Source organism: Cheilinus undulatus, linkage group 8 (assembly GCF_018320785.1).
Source record: "Cheilinus undulatus linkage group 8, ASM1832078v1, whole genome shotgun sequence".
NCBI lineage: Eukaryota > Metazoa > Chordata > Actinopteri > Labriformes > Labridae > Cheilinus > Cheilinus undulatus.
This window is the reverse complement of record NC_054872.1, coordinates 30,511,059-30,533,160: the sequence shown is the minus strand read 5'-3', so window position 1 is coordinate 30,533,160 and position 22,102 is coordinate 30,511,059. Positions and strand designations below refer to the sequence as shown.

At 39.1% G+C, this 22,102-nt stretch overlaps 2 protein-coding genes across 2 annotated transcripts in view; both read right to left on the bottom strand.

The window, feature by feature from the left end:
• Positions 1-3,238: 3,238 nt before the first annotated feature.
• Positions 3,239-20,381, bottom strand: tars2 (threonyl-tRNA synthetase 2, mitochondrial). Its single transcript, XM_041794243.1, has 18 exons — positions 20,298-20,381; positions 17,792-17,964; positions 17,590-17,704; positions 17,114-17,235; positions 16,738-16,846; positions 16,154-16,206; positions 15,979-16,057; positions 15,203-15,349; positions 14,937-15,035; positions 11,361-11,530; positions 11,114-11,276; positions 10,425-10,562; positions 9,951-10,028; positions 6,814-6,914; positions 3,928-4,029; positions 3,782-3,854; positions 3,544-3,658; positions 3,239-3,381 (listed from the first exon to the last, which is right to left on the bottom strand). Exons 1-18 carry the CDS (start codon positions 20,379-20,381, stop codon positions 3,239-3,241), a joined length of 2,064 nt encoding a protein of 687 aa, XP_041650177.1.
• rprd2b (regulation of nuclear pre-mRNA domain containing 2b) overlaps positions 17,832-22,102 on the bottom strand; it is a 33,179-nt gene continuing 28,908 nt past the window's right edge. Inside the window, exon 11 of the transcript XR_005992280.1 lies at positions 17,832-17,964. The gene's annotated coding sequence lies outside the window, so the exon portion shown is untranslated. The remainder of the gene's footprint in view (positions 17,965-22,102) is intronic.

Sequence of the window (22,102 nt, the reverse complement as noted above, 5' to 3'; positions counted from 1 at the left end):
TACACCAGCATCGTGGCTCCAGGGAATATCAGTCTGTCGATGATGGATATTTCACAACTTTGATGCAGACTCATATATCTTAAGAAAAATTAGATGTCTCACCCTGATATTCTGAACCATCATTCATGCGTCCTAAAGAGTGGAAGTTACTCACTTTGATCACATGACTTTTCTCCTAAAACCTACAGCAGGATGAAATCTTTTCATTCAAAGCGACACTATATGGACAAAAGTACTTGGTCATACCTGTTACTTATTGAATTCAGATGTTTCAATCAGACTTACGCACAGAACCCTGACCTCAACCCCATCGAGCACCTTTGGGATGAACTGGAATGGAGATTGAGTCAAAAATCAAAAACCACTCAAAAATCTTGTGAAAAGGCTGTTATAACTTTAAAAGGGGGGTCATTGCATTAGTATATCAGTGGTTCCCAACCTTTTTTCTTATGAGCCCCCTGACTTATATTGTAGAGAAGCTGAGGACCCCCAGGACTCACACAAACAAAAGGATAAACATGCATGTCAAAAATTAACATCAAATTTAAAAGTTTTCATTGTTTAAACCTAAATAAACCTAAATAAAAAAGCCCCACTCAAAAGTTTTTTTTTAAATCACGAGACCTTTGCATGAACTGTTCATGAGTGTTTTATCGTGATTTTAGTTAGTATGTGTGAATCTAATTTTGGCAGCCTCAGAGAGGACAGAGCCTTGTGCCCCCCCTGAATTCCACCTGCATAAAGTCTAGGGGTGGAGGTGCATCAGGCAACAATGCCCAGCAGGCAGAACATCAGTCTGTATCACATAAATCTCTATAGATTTTTTAAAATTATTTATCAATACTTTGTGACCTATGTTAAATATTTTATGTTAAATGTGACTTATCATCAGTGTTGCCTTTTTATGGCTGCATCATAGGTGAGCAGCCCAAGACAAATATCTCAATTTGTGAGACAGCAAAGATTATCTTAAATTTTGGAGCCAGTATTGCCACACTGATCATGATAGCATCCTGATGTTTTTTAATAAAAGCCCTTCCCTTCTTAGCTTTTGAAAGAAATGCAAGAACAGAGGAAAGTCCTATGATCTCTGATGTTGAAAGAGATTTCTAAGAGCTATCTCCAAAATTAAAATTAAAGAACATATTAAATTTGTGTTGCATTCATATTTTAGGCCACAGTTTTAAAGCTCCAGTAAGGAGTTTTCAGGTGTTATGGAAACAGTTGAAATTAATGTGGATGTTTCTTAATCACCTAATAAGGCAAATATGGCCATCAGCTACAAAATATTCCTATATTAATTCCTTAAACTGCCAAGTGGCACATGAAGAGATTATCAGCTTACTGCAGAACAAACCTTTATTTCTTATTCTCTGAGGAGTGTTGTATTTGATTGATCTGATCACCAGGGTGGTGCTATTCACCTGATGAGTCGACAGAAAAATATGTGTAAGATATTGTGGCTTGCTTAAGGGATATACAGCTCACTGAGGACATTCATTTTATGTGTTTCTCACAAATAAAAGAAATAAAGTTTGCCAAAATAATAATATAATGATGCAAATTCTAAGAAAGTAAAAAGCCAAGCTTTGTAAGGTTTGTCCTTGACAGCAGATGAAAACAAATCTTTAATTGCATATTTTTTCGTAAGGTGTTTGAGTCGATTCTTTCTGAGTTTCAGTTAGTGAGAAAATCTTACCACTGATTTTTGGCTCAAATTCACATTTGAGATATAATGGATTTTTAGCACTGCTTTAATGCATCTACTTGTTTCTACAGATAAACTATTCATCAGGAACCCTCAGATTACACACCAAGAGAAAAAAAATTAGTTAAGAGTTAAGAGGTACTCCCCAGGAGGGCGCTAAAACAGACACAGACCTAAAGTCCTTACTGGAGCTTTAAGGGTGTAAGTTAGTTTAAGGGCATAACACTGGTAGACTGCAAGCTGTAATTCAGTCATTTTAACATACATCCCAGTGAAATTTAAACTTTACACTTGACTTTAGGAAAATCACAGATGAGAATGTGATGTTTTTAAAGTTTTACCAAATCAATTTCTTTTCTCAACCCTGTGAACTCTATATAAAAAAAATCCTCCACCTCCCATCTCCAAGATATCTTATATCTTGAGCTTCTTGAAACAGATGGAAAACCAGCTTTTTTGGGTGTCTCAAGAAGCTAGATGAGATTTTTCTTTTAATTTGGCAGAAGTATACCGAAACCTATGAACATCAGGGGTTAAGTTGAACATCTTTTAACTGAGAAGTTGAGGTTTTGATCTCAAGCACTCACACTCAAAGTCTCTGGCAAAGACACTGAGCCCAAAATTGCTCCTGCTGCTGTTTCAGTTATGTGAATGTAGATGAAAGCAGACATTTAAAGCCATCTCCACCATCAGTGTGCGACTGTGGTGTAAATGGGTAGTCTCAACTAGAAAAGCACAAGATCAAATTCATTAACCGTACTTTGTAAAAGGATTTCTCTCAATTCTGAATTCGTTTGAACCTTTTTTTAATCCAAGGCGACCTTTGTTGAGCGTACAGCGGCCTTTCTCATGAACCTGCCTCACCTTTCCTCTCTCACCCACTTAATGATCTCCATAAGAACTAAAGACACACTCCACTCATTTCACAACCTGCTTCAATGAGTTGCCTGCTTTTGTCCCGTCTCACACAGCACACACCTCCCTCTTTCCCTCGCCCTCTGTGTCTCTGTTTTGACTGATGTCTTTTCCATCCTGCTGCCCTTTCTCAATTAAAAAGGAAAAATGTCCGATCCTTTTGACCTGTACCTTGACTTGGCTGTTTCCACTAAACACACATGAAAACACACAGCCCTGACATGTCTGTTCCCTCTCCTATTTTAGTCAAATCCCCCTCTGTATCCTCCCTTTCTTCCAGTCTTTTAAAGGTATGCCTGGTTTCCTAATCTGACATCATGGTACAGCCTTACGTAAGCTGGAGCTTCACATATTTAACGGGGTTTAGCGAATAAATTGCAACTGTAGTTGAGTAAGGCTGATAGTAGAAGGATAATGATCTTAAAATAGCCTAAAATCCCCACTGTGTGCTTTTCAGGACACTGATTCATAATGCCATTAATGGACAAATTAACAAAAAGGGAACAATTTCTTTAGACTTTTATTACAAATATCTTCAGACAAAAGTAAAACAGCTTGTACATGTAAGACAAACATTTATAATGTCAGTGACTCATTAATTCCACTATGCTCTCATCAAAACTCGTCTGCGTTGCTCCTGGAGTCTCTTAGCTGTGTGAGAGATGTCAGCACCTCCTCCATCGTCCTCCTTCCCAGCTGTTTACCCACTCTGCTCCTCACGCTCAACGTCCCACTCTCACTCTCCTTATCCCCCACCACTGGAAAAACACACAAATGCATAAAAATCACAATCAGCTTTGGTGATGTCATCATGAATCATTTAAGAGTTTGAATTTGTGAAGTTAGCACAAAGAAAAACAGACACAATAAGCTTTAGTACAATAAGCAGCCACAGTTTTCACCCTATTGTACATCTTTACCAAATATGTAGTTGTACTGGGCCAACTGAGCGGAGCGAATCTTCTTATTTAAGGTGGCTCCCTGGTCACCGTTCAAATCAGCCATAAAGCCAGCTTCACGGAACTGCTGGACCACCTTAAGAGAAGAGAGAGGGACTATTTTTAAGATTATATCTGTGCTGAGCGACTCACACCAACGAGCATGTTAATACTGACTGACAGAAAGGACTCGGGGAGGAAATCTTCATCACTGACTGACCTGATGGCCGTATGACTCACTGTTGCCCCCTAAAGGAATCACCATTATCTGTGCTGGGGACAACCACAGTGGCCTGGAACAAAAAGCAGTGACGGTTTAACAACATGATTAATCTAATCAGATTAACTTGATTAATGTGCTCTCACCATTTGCCTCCAAAGTTTTCAGCCAGTATAGCGATCATCCTCTCCAGTGATCCCAGCACAGCTCTGTGGATCATCACCGGCCTGTGGTGTTGTCCATCCCGACTGAAGAGAAAGGTTTAAAAAAGGTAATATAGAGTGAAGGTTGGCAGATAATGTAATCTCACTCGCTCATGACAACTGCAACAGAATGGACATTAATGGCTCCATTCACAGACACATACGCACCATTAAACACAGCTCATTTATTAAGCTGTCCTTTAAGGCTGCAGGGAAATCATCTGATGATTCACTCTTTAAAAAAAAGTACTGACTCACAGATATAGCCTGACTTCAGCTTTAAAAGGCCTAGAAAAACATAACCCCATTTCCTAAAATGATGTGTCAAATATAAATAAAAGCAGAATGTGAAGATTTACACCAGCCTTTCTCAACAGGGGGGCCTTCAAAATATTTTATATGTCACCAAGAATGATCGAGGATATTCAGATCATGAACTCTCCCTGCACATATAATCAAAATTGTCTCATATGCTCCAGAAATCATATCAATGTAGAGCTCATTATGTTTCTTTTTTAAGTTTGGGCAGGCGTTCATGGAGGAGAAACACATTAAAGTGTGTTTTTAAGGGCTACACAGGCAAAATGCATTTCTTCAAAGGCATTTAAATAATTTCACTAGAGTACTTTAGAGATGTATCTTAGTGATTCTGTCACTGCCACAATCCCTCAGCAGTCATAGGGATGTAAAATGTTTGTTTTTTCTTTCTTTTTGACGGGTGACATTTTTAAGGGTGCCTTGATGGAAAAAAATGTTGAAAAAGTCTGTTTACACAACACTGAAAACCCATATTTAGATGAAAATAGAACAAAGACGGCATATCAAATGTTGAGACTGAGTACTTTTATTTTATTTACTTTTTAAATAAATTCTCACTTTGAGCTTCACATAAAAGTTTGGGGTCAGGATCATTTTCCCTACTCTGTAACATCGTGACTTCTGTTAGCATCACTTTGTCAGTGTTTGGGAAAAGAAGCCAGTTTCTCTTATTCTGGAAGGGAAATGTTTTTCATTCCAGCTAGATGAAGCAGGGTATATATACAAGATCTGACATCAGATTTAATGCTTTTTAAGACCTTTTTCAAAACACTCTTGATATATTTTAAGACGCAATTACATTGGTGACACAGTGATGTACATGTTTTGTGCAGACTGTAAGATAAAAATGTGAAAACATGGTCAAGAAAATGCTAACATTATTTGTTTTTGTGGATTAAAAATAAAGCTTTCTTTAGGATGCTAGCAGTGCCTACATCAACAGACTCCAGTATTACACTCCAGAGGGGCTTTTGTTTGCAAATTCCTGTAATATGTTAAAAAGTATTGGCCACAGCCATAGCTCCAACACCCCCTCTTAAAGCTACTTCTCAGAAAACGTACATCCACTTATCACTCTAATACGTACATCGTAAATGGTTGACTTGCTAGCTTGGGACACAGCGGAGCTTTAAGGATGTACTGATTGCTTTATGGGCCAGAACATAAACAAACGTGCAAAAAATTTAATCAGCAACAAAGTTCAAGACCTTATGGTCTTGCATCTAAGACTCTTTAATACTTTTGCTAAATTGATTTATGAACTTTTAATACTTTTCAATACGCTGCATACACCCTGTGAAGGATTTCACCATCTCTTATCTTAAAAATTCAGGTTGCGCATCAATTTTTCTGAAAAAAATAAAATAGTAATTTCAACATTTGAAATATCTTTGTGCTGTTTCCTTTTTTAAGGGGTTGTGTAGAAAATCATCAAATCCTGTTTTCTCAACTTTTTTGGAATTTGATCGTAGGATGTAATGAACTGTATCAAACAGATTCAACATCAGATTTGCAACAACCTGTTTTATTGAGCAGCCTCCTTTAACATCTCTGAGACAATCAGATCATGAATAAATATTAAAAATCATTTGTGTTATTCAACCTTTAGTCATTACTGGAACATTTTCTTGTTGCTGTAACTTCACAGAAAAGTCCAGAGAAAATGCAACATTGCACTGAGTCTATTTTCAGCACAGCTTGCTTCCAGCACATGTCGAATCATGCCGAGCAGATAGACCCTGACAGGAAGAGGCTCACAAGTCCACACAGACCATCTGGTCAATTTCAAAATAAAGCTCTATGTACAGATTGCTGATCGTTTATCTGATCATTTCATCAACATTACATCTAAACAGGAAGCAAATGAACAACAAATCAACCCAAGACAGGGGAACTACGCTGCTGTTTGAATGTTTTTGTCTTTATTCCAGTATTAACTTATTCACTAGTGATCAAGACCCAGTGAGAAAGAGCCACCACTGCTTATCGGATTAAACCTCCTGCAAACAGTTTGCTGCAGTTGCAAAGTGTGTGGAGTTTCTTTCCTTCCATTTTTTTGTTACAAAAATGACTGTGTATTTGATTTTTGTTTTATAACTTTTTGGTACTATCAAAGGTAAAAATGGATAATGTGTAATTTAAAGCCTGCAATATTAAAAAAGTGTCAAGTATTTGTTAATTCACCTTTGATATGGTCTTTTTCATTTTTATGCAATCAAAAAAGTACATAATGCTCCACGCTGCTGATTTTATGGTTTTGTTTTTCCTTGTCCTTGCCTGAACTCCTAAATTCAATAATCAGGACCAATCTTTGAAGATCAAATTAGTTCCTGCTGAAGTTAGACTTCTGCCAATTCAACCTAAGCAGTAAAAAGACATCATAGACAGAGAGTATGTGGGTTTATCTAACAGAAGAACAAGCTACTGAAGTGCCAGTATGCAGATTTAAATCACTGCAGATGTAGGAATGTTAAAGTGAGTGAAAGCCAGAAGCAGAAATTTACGACTCACCCAATGTACTGGAGGTCGAATCTGATTGGCAGCTGAAAGTCCAGCTGGATGGTGGCACACTGGTGCTGTCTCCCAATGGCATCTTTTATCTGGATGTCAATCTAGGATGAAACAAGCAGTGTGTTACATTCTCATACACTCCTGCCAAAACCTACAAGTATGATTCAGATTGTGATGTCAAAAAAGCTGCTGGGGGACAAACTGCATTTTTGTGGACAGAAATGGTTGCAGTTGTGTTTACAAGAGAAGCTGATCCAGTTAATTGTGGCTAACACACCCTAGCTAGATGGCAGTGAGGAATGTTTATTTGTTTCATGGTGCAGCTTAAAAGTGCATCTAGTCCAATCCTGATTAGACCTACCTCCACTCCCTGTGCCTCCATACGAGCGCCACCATGTTCATCTTCACGCTAAATAACTTGTTGCACAAGTGAACGAGAAATTTAGTTGCCTCAAAGGTCATTATTGAGCTGAGCAACTTTTTACTGTCAACAAGCACAACAGCCAGGACATTTCTGTTTTTATTACTGTTCCTGCGGTCTGGGACAGCATGAACTGTGTCATTTAGAGCTCATAGATGTATTTGTTCATATACAGAGGAAAAGCAAAGACCTGTGTGTCTCTGTCTTATCTGTGACGACGTTGCACTAATAAACTGATTTTAGAGGTTTCTGTAGATAAGATGAAAAAATCCCATTGTAAACGGTTAAACCTGTGTGTAATTTTGATGGCTTGACAACTTGGAAAAAGTGCTGATGTGTTTTTCTGTTCAAGAGTTAGATGAGGAGACTGATACCACCTTGTGCCTGCCAATTCACTGTGAAGCTAAAAACAGCAGGAGATTAGCTTATTTAGCACGCAGAGTTAAATGAGGTCAACTGCTACCCTCTCATGCTTTTCTTTACATGTTATTTTATACTGTTTATATTCATCTGCTTTCTTAAGCTTTATGACCTTAATCTGCTGCTACTTAGGCATCTATTTGAGAGGGATTTAGATTATTTTTAAACAAAACCTTCTGACAGCAGAGACGGGAAAATGTTGGTTTGAAACAGTAAGTATGTTATCTATAAAAAATGTCAATTTATTATCATATCAACTACAAATCAATGATTAGATCATTCTGTGTGAGACAGTTCATTCAGGCCAAGCTGCTGCGCTGACTGAGATAAGATAATGAGAGACTAGGAATGTAAAGGCACTATTTTGATACGGTGCAGACATGCGTGGATTTGAATATATGTAAAACAAGTGTACTCTCAATCTGAATTCCCAGAAAGTAGGTGAGCCCCACAGACAGCTCAGATCGTCATGGCAACCAGGGCTGGGCAGTAACATGATAATACGGCATCCCAGGGTATTTAAATGTCGCCGGAATATTTCTTTGACTACTTTTAAGACAAAAAGTGCGCATAATGCCTCAAGAGTGTGTGTCTGTTTCCAGCAGCAGCACCATTGCATGTGTGTGAAGATGCTAAATAAATCACGTGGCCACTGTGGCTGATGGGTTCATACATCTACCAGCCACAAACATTTTTTACCAGCCACTCCATTTCAACAAGCAGCACTATTTAACAAGGTATACTATAATAATCAAGACTTAAAATATTCAAGTTATAGACTATTTAATAAGAGATTTAGTGCATAAATGACTTAAGTTGTAGCTAATTTAAAACCTTAATTTTCGACCAGTTTGTCCTGTATTTGACCATGCAAGCATTTGCTGTGTCCCATGGGGAAACTGTAAATTCATCAGGCATTTTGCTGCATTATGAGTGTCAGACTTGCTAAAATGTATTATTTTTGTGTGGATTATCTGCAGTGTCATGCCAAAATTCAAGCTTTGCCTAATTACCTTGACTTGTGTCAAGCAAGACATTGATTTAAACACACCTTTAGCAAATACACATGTTGTAGTTGAGAACCACTCTCACAAGATACTGAATCAAACTATCCCAGCACGCCTCGCCTGTAAACATTTAACAGCAGTTTTGACACAGGGGGGAGGCAGGTTTTTTGGTCAGTGAGCATGTGGGTCCACTTTGTTGACAAAGTCAGTAGGAACAAGCAGAAAAGGGGGGTTTAATTTATGCTTATTAATGTAACAAAATCACTCTGTTACATCAGGCTACTTATTTACCTGCCCCAGTAGCCGGTAAGTTAAGCATATTCACCTGCTCAAAAGTACCTGCATTTGGTTGGTGGCTAATGCTAACTTCTCATCCTGGTGTAAAGTGATAAAAAATATGTATTTTAGGTTTGTTGTATGACAGATGGCTGTGCTATTAACCACCAGGCCTATTTTGAGTCATGAAAAAATCTTGCAGTATTACATTTCAGAATCATGATAGATGAGGCACTAACATCTGTTCTGGGATGCTGTGGGCATGTCGGCTCAATGTGCCAAAACCACACAAACGAAGATGATCCTCTATCAAACTTTAAAAAACTTGAATGTAGGACTCATCTATCTACTCTCCTGGACTCTTCAGCTCTATGTTTGACCCACTAGAGTCAGAATCACATTCATGTCATGACAGGCAGACAGTTTAGTGACCTCAGGTATTCCTGATCAAATATACGAGTGATGGAAAGTTAGGTTTCTTGCATGTATGAGATGTCTGAATTGTTAAATGCTGGTGAATACACTCCATTTTCAGATATTGTTCTTCAAAGATAAAAATCTTAAATGATAATTATAAACTGAAACCTTTATTGTTACAACGTTGTGGGAATAAAAAGCTTCTATCATCAGCCAAAGTTAACTTCCGCATTACAATGCTGTGCAGACCTTTTCTTCTTGACTTTTAATAACCCGGCCATCGGCTACTTTTGCAGCTTAACTGAGCAAACTCACAAACACTGGAAAAAAAAAATTACTGCATCAAGCTAGTTGCTAATTTCCAATAAAGGCACAGACACTGGCTGTATTTGAATAAACAGCTCAGTTATTTTATATCACTGTAGCATTAAGGAGTGGGGCATAAATCCCTTATGGTTCTGAAGTTTTTGAAAAGCTCAGATTCTTTTTAATACTATCAGAAATCAATATAACAGACGTTGTGTGATTTTAAAACACTCTGTATGAAACAGGATCAGTGTATCAGCCAGCATGTCACTGCCTTACAACTAACTGACCTTTGGACCATAGAAAGCGCCGTCTCCTGGATTCAACTCCCAACTTTCACCAAACTGCTGCAGACTCCTCTCCAGCTGCTGCTCACACACAGAAGCACACATTATTGTTTAGGCAGGCATAGAAAATAAAGTAAGAACATTTATGCTTATTGTGGCCATCATGTTCATATGAAGGTGCCATGGGAGCTTGGAACCACAACATTCAATTATCCTCAAATGAATCGTCTTAAACTGCCGCTGTGCCGGCTATTTAAAAAGGCATCCATGGGGAATTAGAGATATACATCTACCCAGCAGCCCGACACAGCAGATTAGTGTTGGAAAGTACCTCTCATAAAACTGACAGATTAAATAGACATCATCTCACCATGTTATTTAGTTTAAAGAACATTTCCATAGTTGTGAAAAACAGGGCTCAGTTTTCTGCATTTATGTGACTTCAGCATCCAGTAATGAATGTTTGTGTGGCTTTACCTGCTCAGCAGTATCCCACTGCTCAGGCTCCCCTAGGCACGGTGTGGGACGTGTAGAAAGGAGGCAGCGGAAGGAAAAACCAAACACTTGATAGACCCTCCTCACAAAGTCCAAACATCCGACTATCTCCTCTTGCAGCTGGAAAGAAAGAAGGAAAAACAGCTGAAGACGATAAAAACAAGGGGACAAACTAATGTAAATACTGACACTGAAAAGGGGGGTTGAATTCTAGCTGGACACTCTTGTTGCTTTAATGTGTTTTGTAAATAAACTTGGAATGGATTCTATGGAAAAAGTCATCTACAGATGTGTTTACCATAAACTCAGAGATTAAATAAGAATCTGAGAAGCAGAACAGATGATTGTCATGTGACTATGATCTGGATTTAAACAGGAGGTCACCAGGAGGAGGGGTGGGAAGGTTTTTTCAGGATCACACAGGCTGTGGAACCATAGAGATACACATACAGAGGTGTAATGTTTGAACAGGACAAAGACCTTCATTCATTCAGGCTGAGGCCCCCTGGAATGTCTCAAGAGTTATTTGAATAGCCCATCTAATCACTGTAATATGGCTCCACATGTGTCCCATTGGCAGCTCATAACTCAATGTCAGAAGTATGGAGGAATGCACAGAAAAAAAAATCTAAACAAACTAACATGACAAAGTTATAAGGTGCTTTTTGTACCTGCTCAGGTGTGCAGAAGATGTGAGCATCATCCTGGCAGAACCTCCGGACACGAGTAAGGCCGCCCAGCGCTCCAGAGAGCTCGTTACGATGCAGCGCCCCAAAGTCAGCCCATCGCAGGGGAAGCTCCTTCCAAGAGCGAATACGCTGCTCGTACATGAGACTGAGCACAAAAGAGGAGAGTGAGGTGCTGTTTAGTCTGCTCAGAGCCACACAGGTACAGGAGTGTTTCTGTGAGTGTGCTCACCAGTGTGCAGGACAGTTCATGGGTTTGAGAGCGTAGGTCTGAGCGCCCTCTGATGCCACAGTGAACATGTTCTCGCTGTAGTGCTCCCAGTGGCCCGAGCGCTCCCATAATGCAGTGCTGTACAGAGTTGGGGTCACAACCTCAGTGAAGCCTCGTCTTCGGTATTCGCTCTACAAGATGTCAGGAAGGAAGGATGTGAGAGACAGTGAGTGCAGGACAGGGTCAGACTGTCACAACAGAGTGATAATTGAGGCCTAACAAGAGCAATATCCTGACAGCTGATTTTAACATGTAGACCCCCGGGACGCATCAACACGGTACATGTACTGTTGGGATAAAGCATGTACGTGTTTGTGTGTAATTAATGTTAACATGGAGAATATTAAATTTTTTACATTCCATATGAAACTAACTAAGGTCATACATGGAGCATGCATAATTAATTTAAGTTCAGTAATTTAGAGGCATTAGCAGAGCTGAACTGGATCACAAAGTTTCAGTTTATTTTAAGTGTCTACTGCAGTTCTTACACCAGTGATTCAATAAGAAAAGGCTGCAGGTTAAGTTATTCCTTGTACAAGGCCTGCTTCATTTTTTAATCCCCGTTTTATTAAAGGTAAGACACCAACTTACAATCTAATTCAGAAGACAGAATTTCAAATACAACTATTGGCTGATGCAATTTCACAAGAGCTAATGCAGCAAAGGAACTTCTGTGTTAAACTCCTGTTAGAAACATGGACATAAAGAGCAGGCTCATCAAGTCATACTGACTGTCATACTGAGCTGCTGCAGCTCAGTCTGTAGGGACTTGGGATGAGAACTAGAGGGTCAATAATAGGTGAAAGTTTGTATCCTGGGTGGTACTAAAATGCCCTTGAATAAGGCACTGGACTACTAGCTGCTCAGGGCACCAGTGCAGTCCCCCCAACCTGAAATCTCCATATAGATGCATGTCTACAGGTCCTGTTAGTGTTTCCAGGCCTGCATGTAGTCTCTCAGAATAAAATAGCATCAAGCACCATTTTCCTCAGGATTAATGAAATGACCACAATCAAAGATAAGAAAAATTAGTGAAAGAATGCAAATTTATCTTGGTATTTACTCTTGGTACTGCGTATATTATGAGGTTTAATGCTCATATACGGTCATCTTTCCTGCATTATGCCTCAGGATGGATTTTAATGTTGTACTGTTTGATTTAAATGACCTGAATGAACAGGTTCTTTCCTATATATCTGACCTCCTAATCCCTTACACTACCTCCAGCACCTTAGATCAGATGACACAGCGTGCACTCACTCTATACCATAATCAAAGAATGCTTGAGCCCCAAAGTCCAGTTTGTGTGACCAGTGTAATTGCCTGCATGGACAGGTGGATCTTGGCATGGTATGACTGCTCATCCATTCCTCTGACAATAATTTTAATAGTGTTGGAGTATTTGAGAGCATATCTGTCCAGAAGAATCAAAATAAGCCATAAAGTGTGTGAAGCTGGTGTTATGTTGTGCATTTTCTCCACAGGGCTTGAAGCCATGCGTTTTATAAACTGCATGTCACGTTAAGACATGATGACATTTTCTGTGCCAAGACTTGGTTGGACTGCAATTTTGCAGTCACAGCCCTTTAACTGTGGAACAACGTTACCTTCTCCATCAGGTCTGCCGCTGTGTCACTGTTTTGAATAGGCATCTCTTTTATGTTTATTCTGACATTTCTGTGTTCTTAGGTTATCGTCTATTCCTTGTGACTGCTTTGGTTTGTATGTATTTTTTCTTTAGGTATTGTATTATCATTTTTTTTAGCTTCTGCTGTGTTTAAATGTGCCCATGAAATAAATCAAAGTAAAATGAGTATTAAATTTATTTTGAGGTTTTCTGTGCAGTAATTATAAATTTGCAGAATGATTCAGAATTTTACAAGACAAAAAGAATACAAGAAGTGGGATGTTTCATTACTAATCAATCACACTGTAATCAGTAAAATATTTTTAGCATCACAAATGGAAAAGTAACATAAGCCTGAGCCAGATTATCTACATCAGTGGTTCTTAACTAGTGGGTTGGGACATTAAAGAGGGTTAGGACGCTGTTTTCAGTGGGTTGCAAATTTGACTAGGAGTCTTTTAAGTGCTTTTATTTAATCATTGAAGTTTTTCATGGCAGAAAGGAAATATATATATTACTATGCAGTTTTTCCCCTGAATCATTTAAGAATTTTCATGTTGAATCCAAAACATTTTTTTTTGTTTTCAAGGAAACGTAAGGTTTCCCCCCCAAAGGTAAGTCAACTTCTTAGAATTTTTTGCAGTTTTCTTTCAGCATTTCCCCAAAAAACTTTTGGTTCTGTTCTCTTGGACTTCTCCTCTAAGTCGAATAAAATTTCACAAGGCACAAGGGGCTTTCAGAACTTTTCGAGAAACTTTCATCAATCTTCTCCAGCAATTTTCAGTGGAAACTCAAGTGAACTTTTCTGGAAGGTCTTTGGGGATATTTTTCTCTGATTTTTCCCAGAAACTTTCAGCAGTCTTCTTTGATATTTTCCTGGAAATGTTATTCTTTATATCATACGTCTTATTACCCACCCCGATGAAATCGGCAGGGGGGTATGTAACTTTGTTTGTTTCTTTGTTTGTATGTGTACAAGGTAACTCGAGAATGGAAAGCCGAATCTTCACCAAACTTTCAGGGAATATTGGGATGGTGACAGGGAAGAATCGATTAGATTTTGGTGATGATCTGCGCACCCGTTCGGTTTTTCTCGGACTTCAAAATTTTGAACACCATAGTAATCAATGGGAGCGTAAGTTCCTCGGTGGCGCTGCTTAGGCGTGGATGTCCCGCCTCAGACGGCCATGCAAGTTTTCTTCATTCTCTTTGTTCTGCCACATCTCTACCTGGAGTCCAAACAGCACCATCTATTGTAAAATAAATAAAACTGACTGAAAATATACCAGAGATTTAGGTCACAGTTTGTCACTATGGAACCTATGGTGGGTCCCATCATGTCTTAACCAACTAAGACCCACTGATCTAAATGATAAGTCCCTTTTAGGTAGTGATTATCTAATGGTGTCATCACAGAGCTCCCCCATCATTATTACACACAAAGTGTTGTTCCATCTTGCCAGCTTACATTACCGTCACCTGGCTCCTGTACTGCCTCTGTTACCATCTCAGATGGTGGATATGTGGTGAGATGACATGTGGCCGTCATTATGCCACTGTAACATTTTAACTGAAGGCACAGGGCATAGAAATCTCACACTGAACTGGCAATGTGAAAGGGGCGTTGGAGTTACACCAAACAAGAGGGCCAAATTTGAGATTTCAAGCTTTGTGGATTCAGTGGTTGGTTCATGTTTATGTTATTGTTTACTGACATGTTAGTGTGATACTTGTGAATGTTCTTTAGTAACACTAAATGCTTAAAATTGCAAATATGCTTTTCTAGTTATTTCTATTCTTAGAAAGTTGTCCTTTGTAAAGTGCTCTCATGCTGCCTACAGTCTGATTATTGTTGGGCATTTACAAATAGTCAGAGACACAGATGGTGTAGGGATTGTTACGTTTACCTTAATAAAGTCAGTGAGGGTGTTGTATATGTGGGCTCCTTTAGGTAGGAAAAAGCAGCTGCCTGGACTCACATCATTGAAGAAGAACAGCTCCTGGTCCTAGAAAAGAATAAACACAATACATTTTAGACCTTCACACATGTCTGTATAGCCTTTTTTCCCAATATTTAATCTAATGTTTTTACTGAACGCTGTTCATTGTTTGATGAAAAGTGGAAGTGTTTAAGGAGAGGGTTAAGTGTTTTGAGAATGGCCATTAGTCTTACCATCCCAATACGCCTGTGGTCTCTCCTCCTTGCCTCCTCCTGCTCCTTCTCCCACACCTCCTTGTCCTTTTCGCCAGGGAAGGCCACACCTTGAAGACGTGTCAAACCCAAGGCCTCTGTTTGGTTGGTTAGGGTCACAGCCGAAAGCTGCAGTAATAAAGAGGCCGGGCCGTGCAAAAGAAAGAGAGAATAATAATGAGAAAACAAGGAGGTGGAGAAAGAGAAAGGGAGAGTGAGGCCAGAAGAGGAAGGGGTGACAACCGTACAACTGATGGATGGCAGTGTGTTTGTAAAGGCTGAGAACAGGAATCTGGCCTCTGACAAACACAACATCCTGTTGCTGATATTTCCAGCCTGACTGCCAGCTATGAAATCTCAGTCTGCCCAGTGACAGCCCAGTATGGAAACTCCTCCCTCTCGCTGGATCAATAAAGACAGGGAAATTCCATTAACACAGCACGTATCCAACAGAGTGGACGACGCCAAGCCAGTCCAAATGAAAATAATTTGAGAGACAAGATTAGATTAACTCTGAATCTTTGATATCTGACATAAAAACCGTTGGTGGTACCTCTAAATCTGCTTTTATGAGTGATTAGGTTAAAAAAGTAGATATATTATAGATAAATCAGTGTTTGGCTATCCAGGCTCGCCATTTCTCCATGAACTGAAAAAAGGAAAAAATGGCCAATGTACCACCAAATTTTGGAGCAGTTGCATAGAAAAATTAAAGGAGGGAATAGATGGAGAACATAAATCTACATTCACATGCTCACCTGCAGCATTTTGAAGACCTTGAGGAAGCCAGTGTGTGGGAAGAGAGGGCCACTGCAGACAGAAATGCTGTCTCCACACCTGAGTCGTTGCAGAAAAATAACACAGGTTTGTCAGAAATTAAAGGGATAATGCAGTTAATTGTGGGTGAGTTATAGTACTTGCCTATATACTGACAGCGTGGGCCCATTCATCTGCTCCTCCACAAGCTGCAGTCTCAGCTTACTGTCCTATAAAGACAAAAAAGTATCATACTTGTAACTCTACAATGGACAGCAAGACATAAAGGGACACTGGAATAGTAAAAAATATCAGTGAGACACATTAAAAATGACAGAGTAACACAGTGCTGCAGGAAATGGAAGGTTGTATTAAAAATAAGTGATAGCATTTATATTTCACAGAACAAGGGACCTGGGTTAAGAATTTAAAATTATCATTAGTGTTATCTGTGGCGCCTTAGCAATGACAAGTCATGGGCTGTGTGAAGAATCACTTGTTACTCAATATTATCATAAGATAGTGAGTTTCCCCATGTAACAAGGACCCTTAAAATCATGATGCATGTGTTGAAAGATTTAAAAAAAATCAGCAAGTTGTTCCTTATGGTGCAGAAAAAAAGTGTAATGCAAAAAAAAATTGTTGGTTCACACACAGTCCTCTGCACAGAAATAACCAGAAAGCATGATGGGAGCCGTGATCGAGTGAATGAGTCAGACACAACCATGCTGTATTGTTACAACAGAGACACTGCTGCTGACCTGGAAGAGCTCCCGGACCTCGTCTATATTCAGCTCCAGTCTGGACAGAGGAAGTTTGAGGGCTGCAGTCTGTTTACATCTGTCCTCCACATCACTCAGGGACAGGACACTGTGTGGGGAGGACAGATTTTGGCAAATCAAAAACAGATGAATATGCAGCTTGGAAACACTATGTCAGAGAAAAAACACAAGATTTGTGATAATTATGGGACAGGAAGAGAGGTGAAGAACTCTGTGGGATTGTTTTAAGGTTTGCTATAGCAGCATAGATTGTTATATGAGTAAATACCAAAGAGCAGAGGCTGCATTGAACATGTTTCCAGAATAGACTACAACCTGAGTCCTGTATCAGAGATGAGTCACATGAATGTCTTACCCGTCTCCCAGCAGATGATCGCAGTAAAGCCCGAACTCTGATGCTCCTTCTCTGTACACCTCAGCACCAAATTCTCTTTCCAATACTGCACCCAGAATACATGATCCTGTCTTCCATGCTGCCTAACAAAAGGGTGGATTGAGAGTAGGTGGCTGCACATTTCTTTAAACAGACAGTTTCAATCAGGAAAGTCCCAATCTGGATTGTATGAACTATAATTATATAAATTACCAATGGAAAAGCTCAGCAGTGCTTTCATCACTATTATCTATGGCTCATGAAACACAATGAGCCATCCTTGGAAGGACTTTTTCCAACAATTAAAAAAAGCCAACATGCTCAACCTTGACTTAAATGACCTTATGGTATGAAAAACTGTAGTACATAAAGACTACCTTAAAGGATACAGACACAGAAAACACCTACACCTATAGTAAACTTATAAACTAAACAGGAAAGTATAACAAAGCAATTACCTGCCTTCCCTCTGCTGTGTCAAACCCCAGGAGTTGTAATTCACAGTCGGTCTCCAGAGGCCGTCCAAGCTCCCACAGCTCCCCATTGACTGTACTAACAAGCACTCCTTTCAAACTGCAAGGAAAGCACCCATACATATTGCATAATCATAAATACAACATGTTACATAAAACTGCATTTCTGTTTGCATGAGGTGTTTACCGAACACTCTGTGCAACAAGAAGAGGTGTAGTGATACCAGCCGTTCCTGTCACTGTCCGGCCATCAGCCAGTCGGATACTGAGAGGGGACTCTGTTGCTTTGACTCTCTTCTTATTGGCTTTTTCCCAGAGGGACTCAAACACTTGCAGTCGCTGAGAGAGAGCTGGGCAAACCTGCAGGAAAAAGTACAAGTAAGGTTTAAAACATTTCAACACCACACACATTATGCCTTTGAAAATAACCATGCTGTTTACAGTGAAATGAAGACTTCTCTAAATCTGTTCAAATAGAAAATAAACATTTTGGCCTAAGTACAGGTAGGAGTAAATATATGGGACTGCATTTGTTAAGGAAGTGTTACAAACTGTAAATTTGTTTTATACTGATAGACCAATATTAGAATATGAGGAGACTTCTGACTGGTCTTTCCTTCAGCTTTTTCTTTGTAATACTAACCCAGTGGCACATTCTTAAGATAATTTATGTGCATCCATGCAAAGCTTGATAACGCTAAATGTTGATGAAACATTTGGCAGACTAATCCCTCCCTATTCATTAGCTAAAAAACATGGTAACACTGTATTTGAAGAAGTATGCATAAACTGACATGACACTGTCATAGTCATGACATGACGCCTGTCATTTCCATAAAGAAGGCTGTATGAAGGTTTATGATATTTTCATCAAGTCTATCTGTAATGCAATAAATTAATTCCATACCCACTTCTACACACACACCACTTAACCACTTGACATCCCAAATTGAGCTTGGAAGTTTTCAGTGGGCCTTGCACTGTCTTGGTGCCCTGCAGCTTTTTTCCTTTTTTTGAGATTCACATTCAATCTGGATCTCACCCCACTCTTCAATATTGTTGCCAGTCTTTATGCTAGGCTAAGACAGCTGGTTACAGTCTTACCTTACAGTACATAGACGCAAAAGGGATCAGACAATGTAAACTTTGCATTAAAGGTGACATAATTGACTGAATGACACTTTTAGACGTTCATACATGTTCATAAAGCCTCCTTCATGTGAACGACAGTGTCGGGTCAGTCTGAATCACACCCTCTCTAATAAAGTGTCGCCAAAAATATCATGACTCAGGTCTTTTAATCATTTAGGAAACCATATAACCACAATGAGTGAGAGAGAGAGAGCAGGAGGAAAAAGTTCAAGGCATGGCTGGGTCTCTGCCAAGTCTTAGAACTTGTTCTAATGAAACGCTGCCAATATTATAGTCAAGACTGCAAACTATGCACTGCTGAACTGTGAAGATGGGGGTTAAGGAAAATTTAGAGAAAATGGCATAAACAGGATTCCTACATGCTTTTAAAAATCAAAACTAAGAGTTTCAAAGACCTTTTAAGACTTGAACTGAAAAAATTAATACACACATACACACAAACTAAAGAGTCAAAAACAAAAGATATGTGAGATTTCTTGCTACACTAGACCAGCACTGAATTTTCTTAACTAATACACTGTTTATGAAATGTCAAATGGTATAGGAAAAAGGTGGTTTTGGGTCATAAACACCCAACTCTGATAATGTCTTGCACATTCAACATCTTTATTCTATCACTGTACCATATACTGATATTTGTCTCAACACATTTTCAGGTGTACAAACCGGATACTAAAAAACAATCATTATCAAAACGGAAAATTACACGTTTTGTCAGGGAGTAACCAAAATAAGAGAGGCCAGAGGACTGTAACGTAAACACGCAAAAAGAATGATCAAATGGATATCATTATAATTAGATGGCCAATAATTCGATAAGGGCATGTCTTAAGCAGCGTCATTTAAAATGTAAGATTTCTTACAAGTAAAAATAAGACTGTTTAAGACAAACTATAGTCTAATATTTAAATAATTATTATTACTTTTCAAGGACCTGCATGAACCCTGTTTGAAATAATTTAAAAGAACTGTAATGGTTTATTATGTATGTACATCTGCACTTTGTGAAAATGCAAATGTAAGTACTTGTATATGCACCTGGTCTGGAATAAAATCTTGATTTTTCTTCTCAGAATATATTTTCATATCAACTAAAAGCTCATACTTTCACTCCTTATTTTCTTGAAATATACAGAAAGACCTTATTAATTAGTCAAAATATTATGACTGTTATTTTTATTATTACTATTAAAGAAACCAAATTACCAGAGAGAGCAGAAAGAAAAAGTCCTGAGTATGTTTGGGTCTATTTCAGTCAAGCAAAACTGTTTCTTATATTCACACCACCACACATAAATTAGTGCATTCTGAAAAATAATGTGTAAAAAGTGGCCTATACGACTAAACGTGGCAGACAATAAAATATAAGATATACAACTCTGACCTACACGAGAAACGTGGTTTAAAAACAGCAATAACTGCCTCTGCTTGACAAGCACCACTAACCAAAGCTACAGTTGCAGACACTGCCTATCACACCATGCACTGGTTGCTAACGTTAGCTTCAGTTACAGTACTGCTGTAATAACAAGCTCGCGCACCTTGCTGTACCTCCTGTGCGCGCGAAGTGTTGCCCGAGCCGCCGACCGTCTGACAACAAGTCGCAACAGCTGTGTCACCGCCATCCTTGACACACCGGCCTAAACACACGCATTCACGCCAAAATATCTCCCATCCCTGTCAACCCTGTCTGGAAGCGGCCATAACACCGGAAACACTGGCTAGGACAGAGGCTCTGACGTCGTGACGCTGACATGAGAGAGCGTGCTCGCTCTCGACCAAGCGTGCGCAACAGTTCGAGGACTCAAGTAGGAGTCTTAACACGCTGTCGTTGGAGGGTGAGATTACTATGTTGGCCCTGACCAAGCATGCACATTCAGACCATTTTCTTCAGACAGGATTAAAAAAATCCTTAAATTGTTGACGGAATAGTTTTTATAACGTGGGCGTAGGCAACACGTGAGGCAAAACACAAGACAGTTAATATTTGGCCGGCTCAGGTACAGTGCACCTGCAGCAATCAGCAGCTCAGAGACCGACCTACAGCATCAGGGCAGGCAACAAGGTAGATCAGCAGAATCGATTTTCGTCACTCCCTCAGCTTTAAAGCCGCTGATCGTAGCTACGGCTGCATTAAACTCTTCATCGAGCACCCTACGCATCTGTCTTTAAAATAGGAACTATTATTTTATCAAGAAAAAATCTACAACCTGGGGTGCAAATCGAGCCCTAGGAATACAAAACAAAAACATTTGAATTGAATACAATAGTCAATTCATTGTCACGTGATGCATACTCTTGTGAAAATAACCACAGGGACGTCTAGTAGATAGTTTGGAGATGTTAATCTAATCCGAATCACAGATTACTAAATAGTGTATTTAAAATAATAAATTAGCATTTCCTGCTGTTGTTTATTAATCTATTCCGAAAAGTGACTTTAATTTTTATTTTTCTTTCCCCCGGTGTATGAGGATAAGGTCGCACAGGTTCTGCAGTGACTTAAGTGATGAGGACTGTTTTCGACTGAAGGGAAGATAGGTGAAATACAGCTAAAGGCCACTTGGGGGCGCTATAGCCCTATTGCTGAGAATATGGTCCATCCACACACACGCATAAAAAATCTATGAATTTTAAAATACATTAAACCATCAAGTTATATAAATGCTGAGAACCGAGACCTACTTTGAAGGTCTTCGTTTAAGCCCACTCCACTGAGTTGGTCTCAATAATTGATAAAAACCATGAATAGATTTCAGAAATAGTATCCACTCAAGTAACTTCTCCTGCACTTCACAATGTCTGCAGTGAACTTCAGTAAAAAATAAGTAGTGCATGAACAAGGCAAATATTTACAGAAAGGACCTCTTTGGATGTCTTTAGATAACCGTTGGTCTCATAAACGGACTATTAACAATCAATAACAATTATATCAAATGTAATACTGGCCAAGAGGCCATGATTAAAATTTCCCCTTTTAAATGTCTAACACAGCAGATATGCTGTTGGCCATACTTCAATAGATTTAGGTTATTCATCCTTACAGTGTATGAATTGAAACCTACAGCTATGCAAACAAAGGGGATTTAACTGTACAGCCATTGGTTAGGGTGGCTGAGGTTGGCTGGTCCACTGGAACTGGGTCAGTCTATGTCACATTGTGTTAACCAAGTGTTAATGAGGTCTGTGAAATAACATATATTTAATAAATGCAAATACTTTCCACAAAACATTGTGCACTACTGTCTGCAAAATGTTCTGCTAGAGTAAAATTAGAGGTAAAGAAAGAAAGGTTTGAGTTGTGGCCTCTGCCAGATGTAAATAGATTGAAAAAAAGACAGTGGAT

Bases quoted from the DNA above. Each gene is read 5' to 3' on its own strand.
- tars2 (XM_041794243.1), bottom strand. From the start codon at position 20,381: ATGGCGGTGACACAGCTGTTGCGACTTGTTGTCAGACGGTCGGCGGCT. The intron at 16,847-17,113 runs GTAAGACATTCA...CTCCCCACACAG, and splicing joins GATCATCTGCTGGGAGACGG to TGTCCTGTCCCTGAGTGATG. The intron at 16,058-16,153 runs GTCAGTATATAG...GCAACGACTCAG, and splicing joins CAGATGAATGGGCCCACGCT to GTGTGGAGACAGCATTTCTG.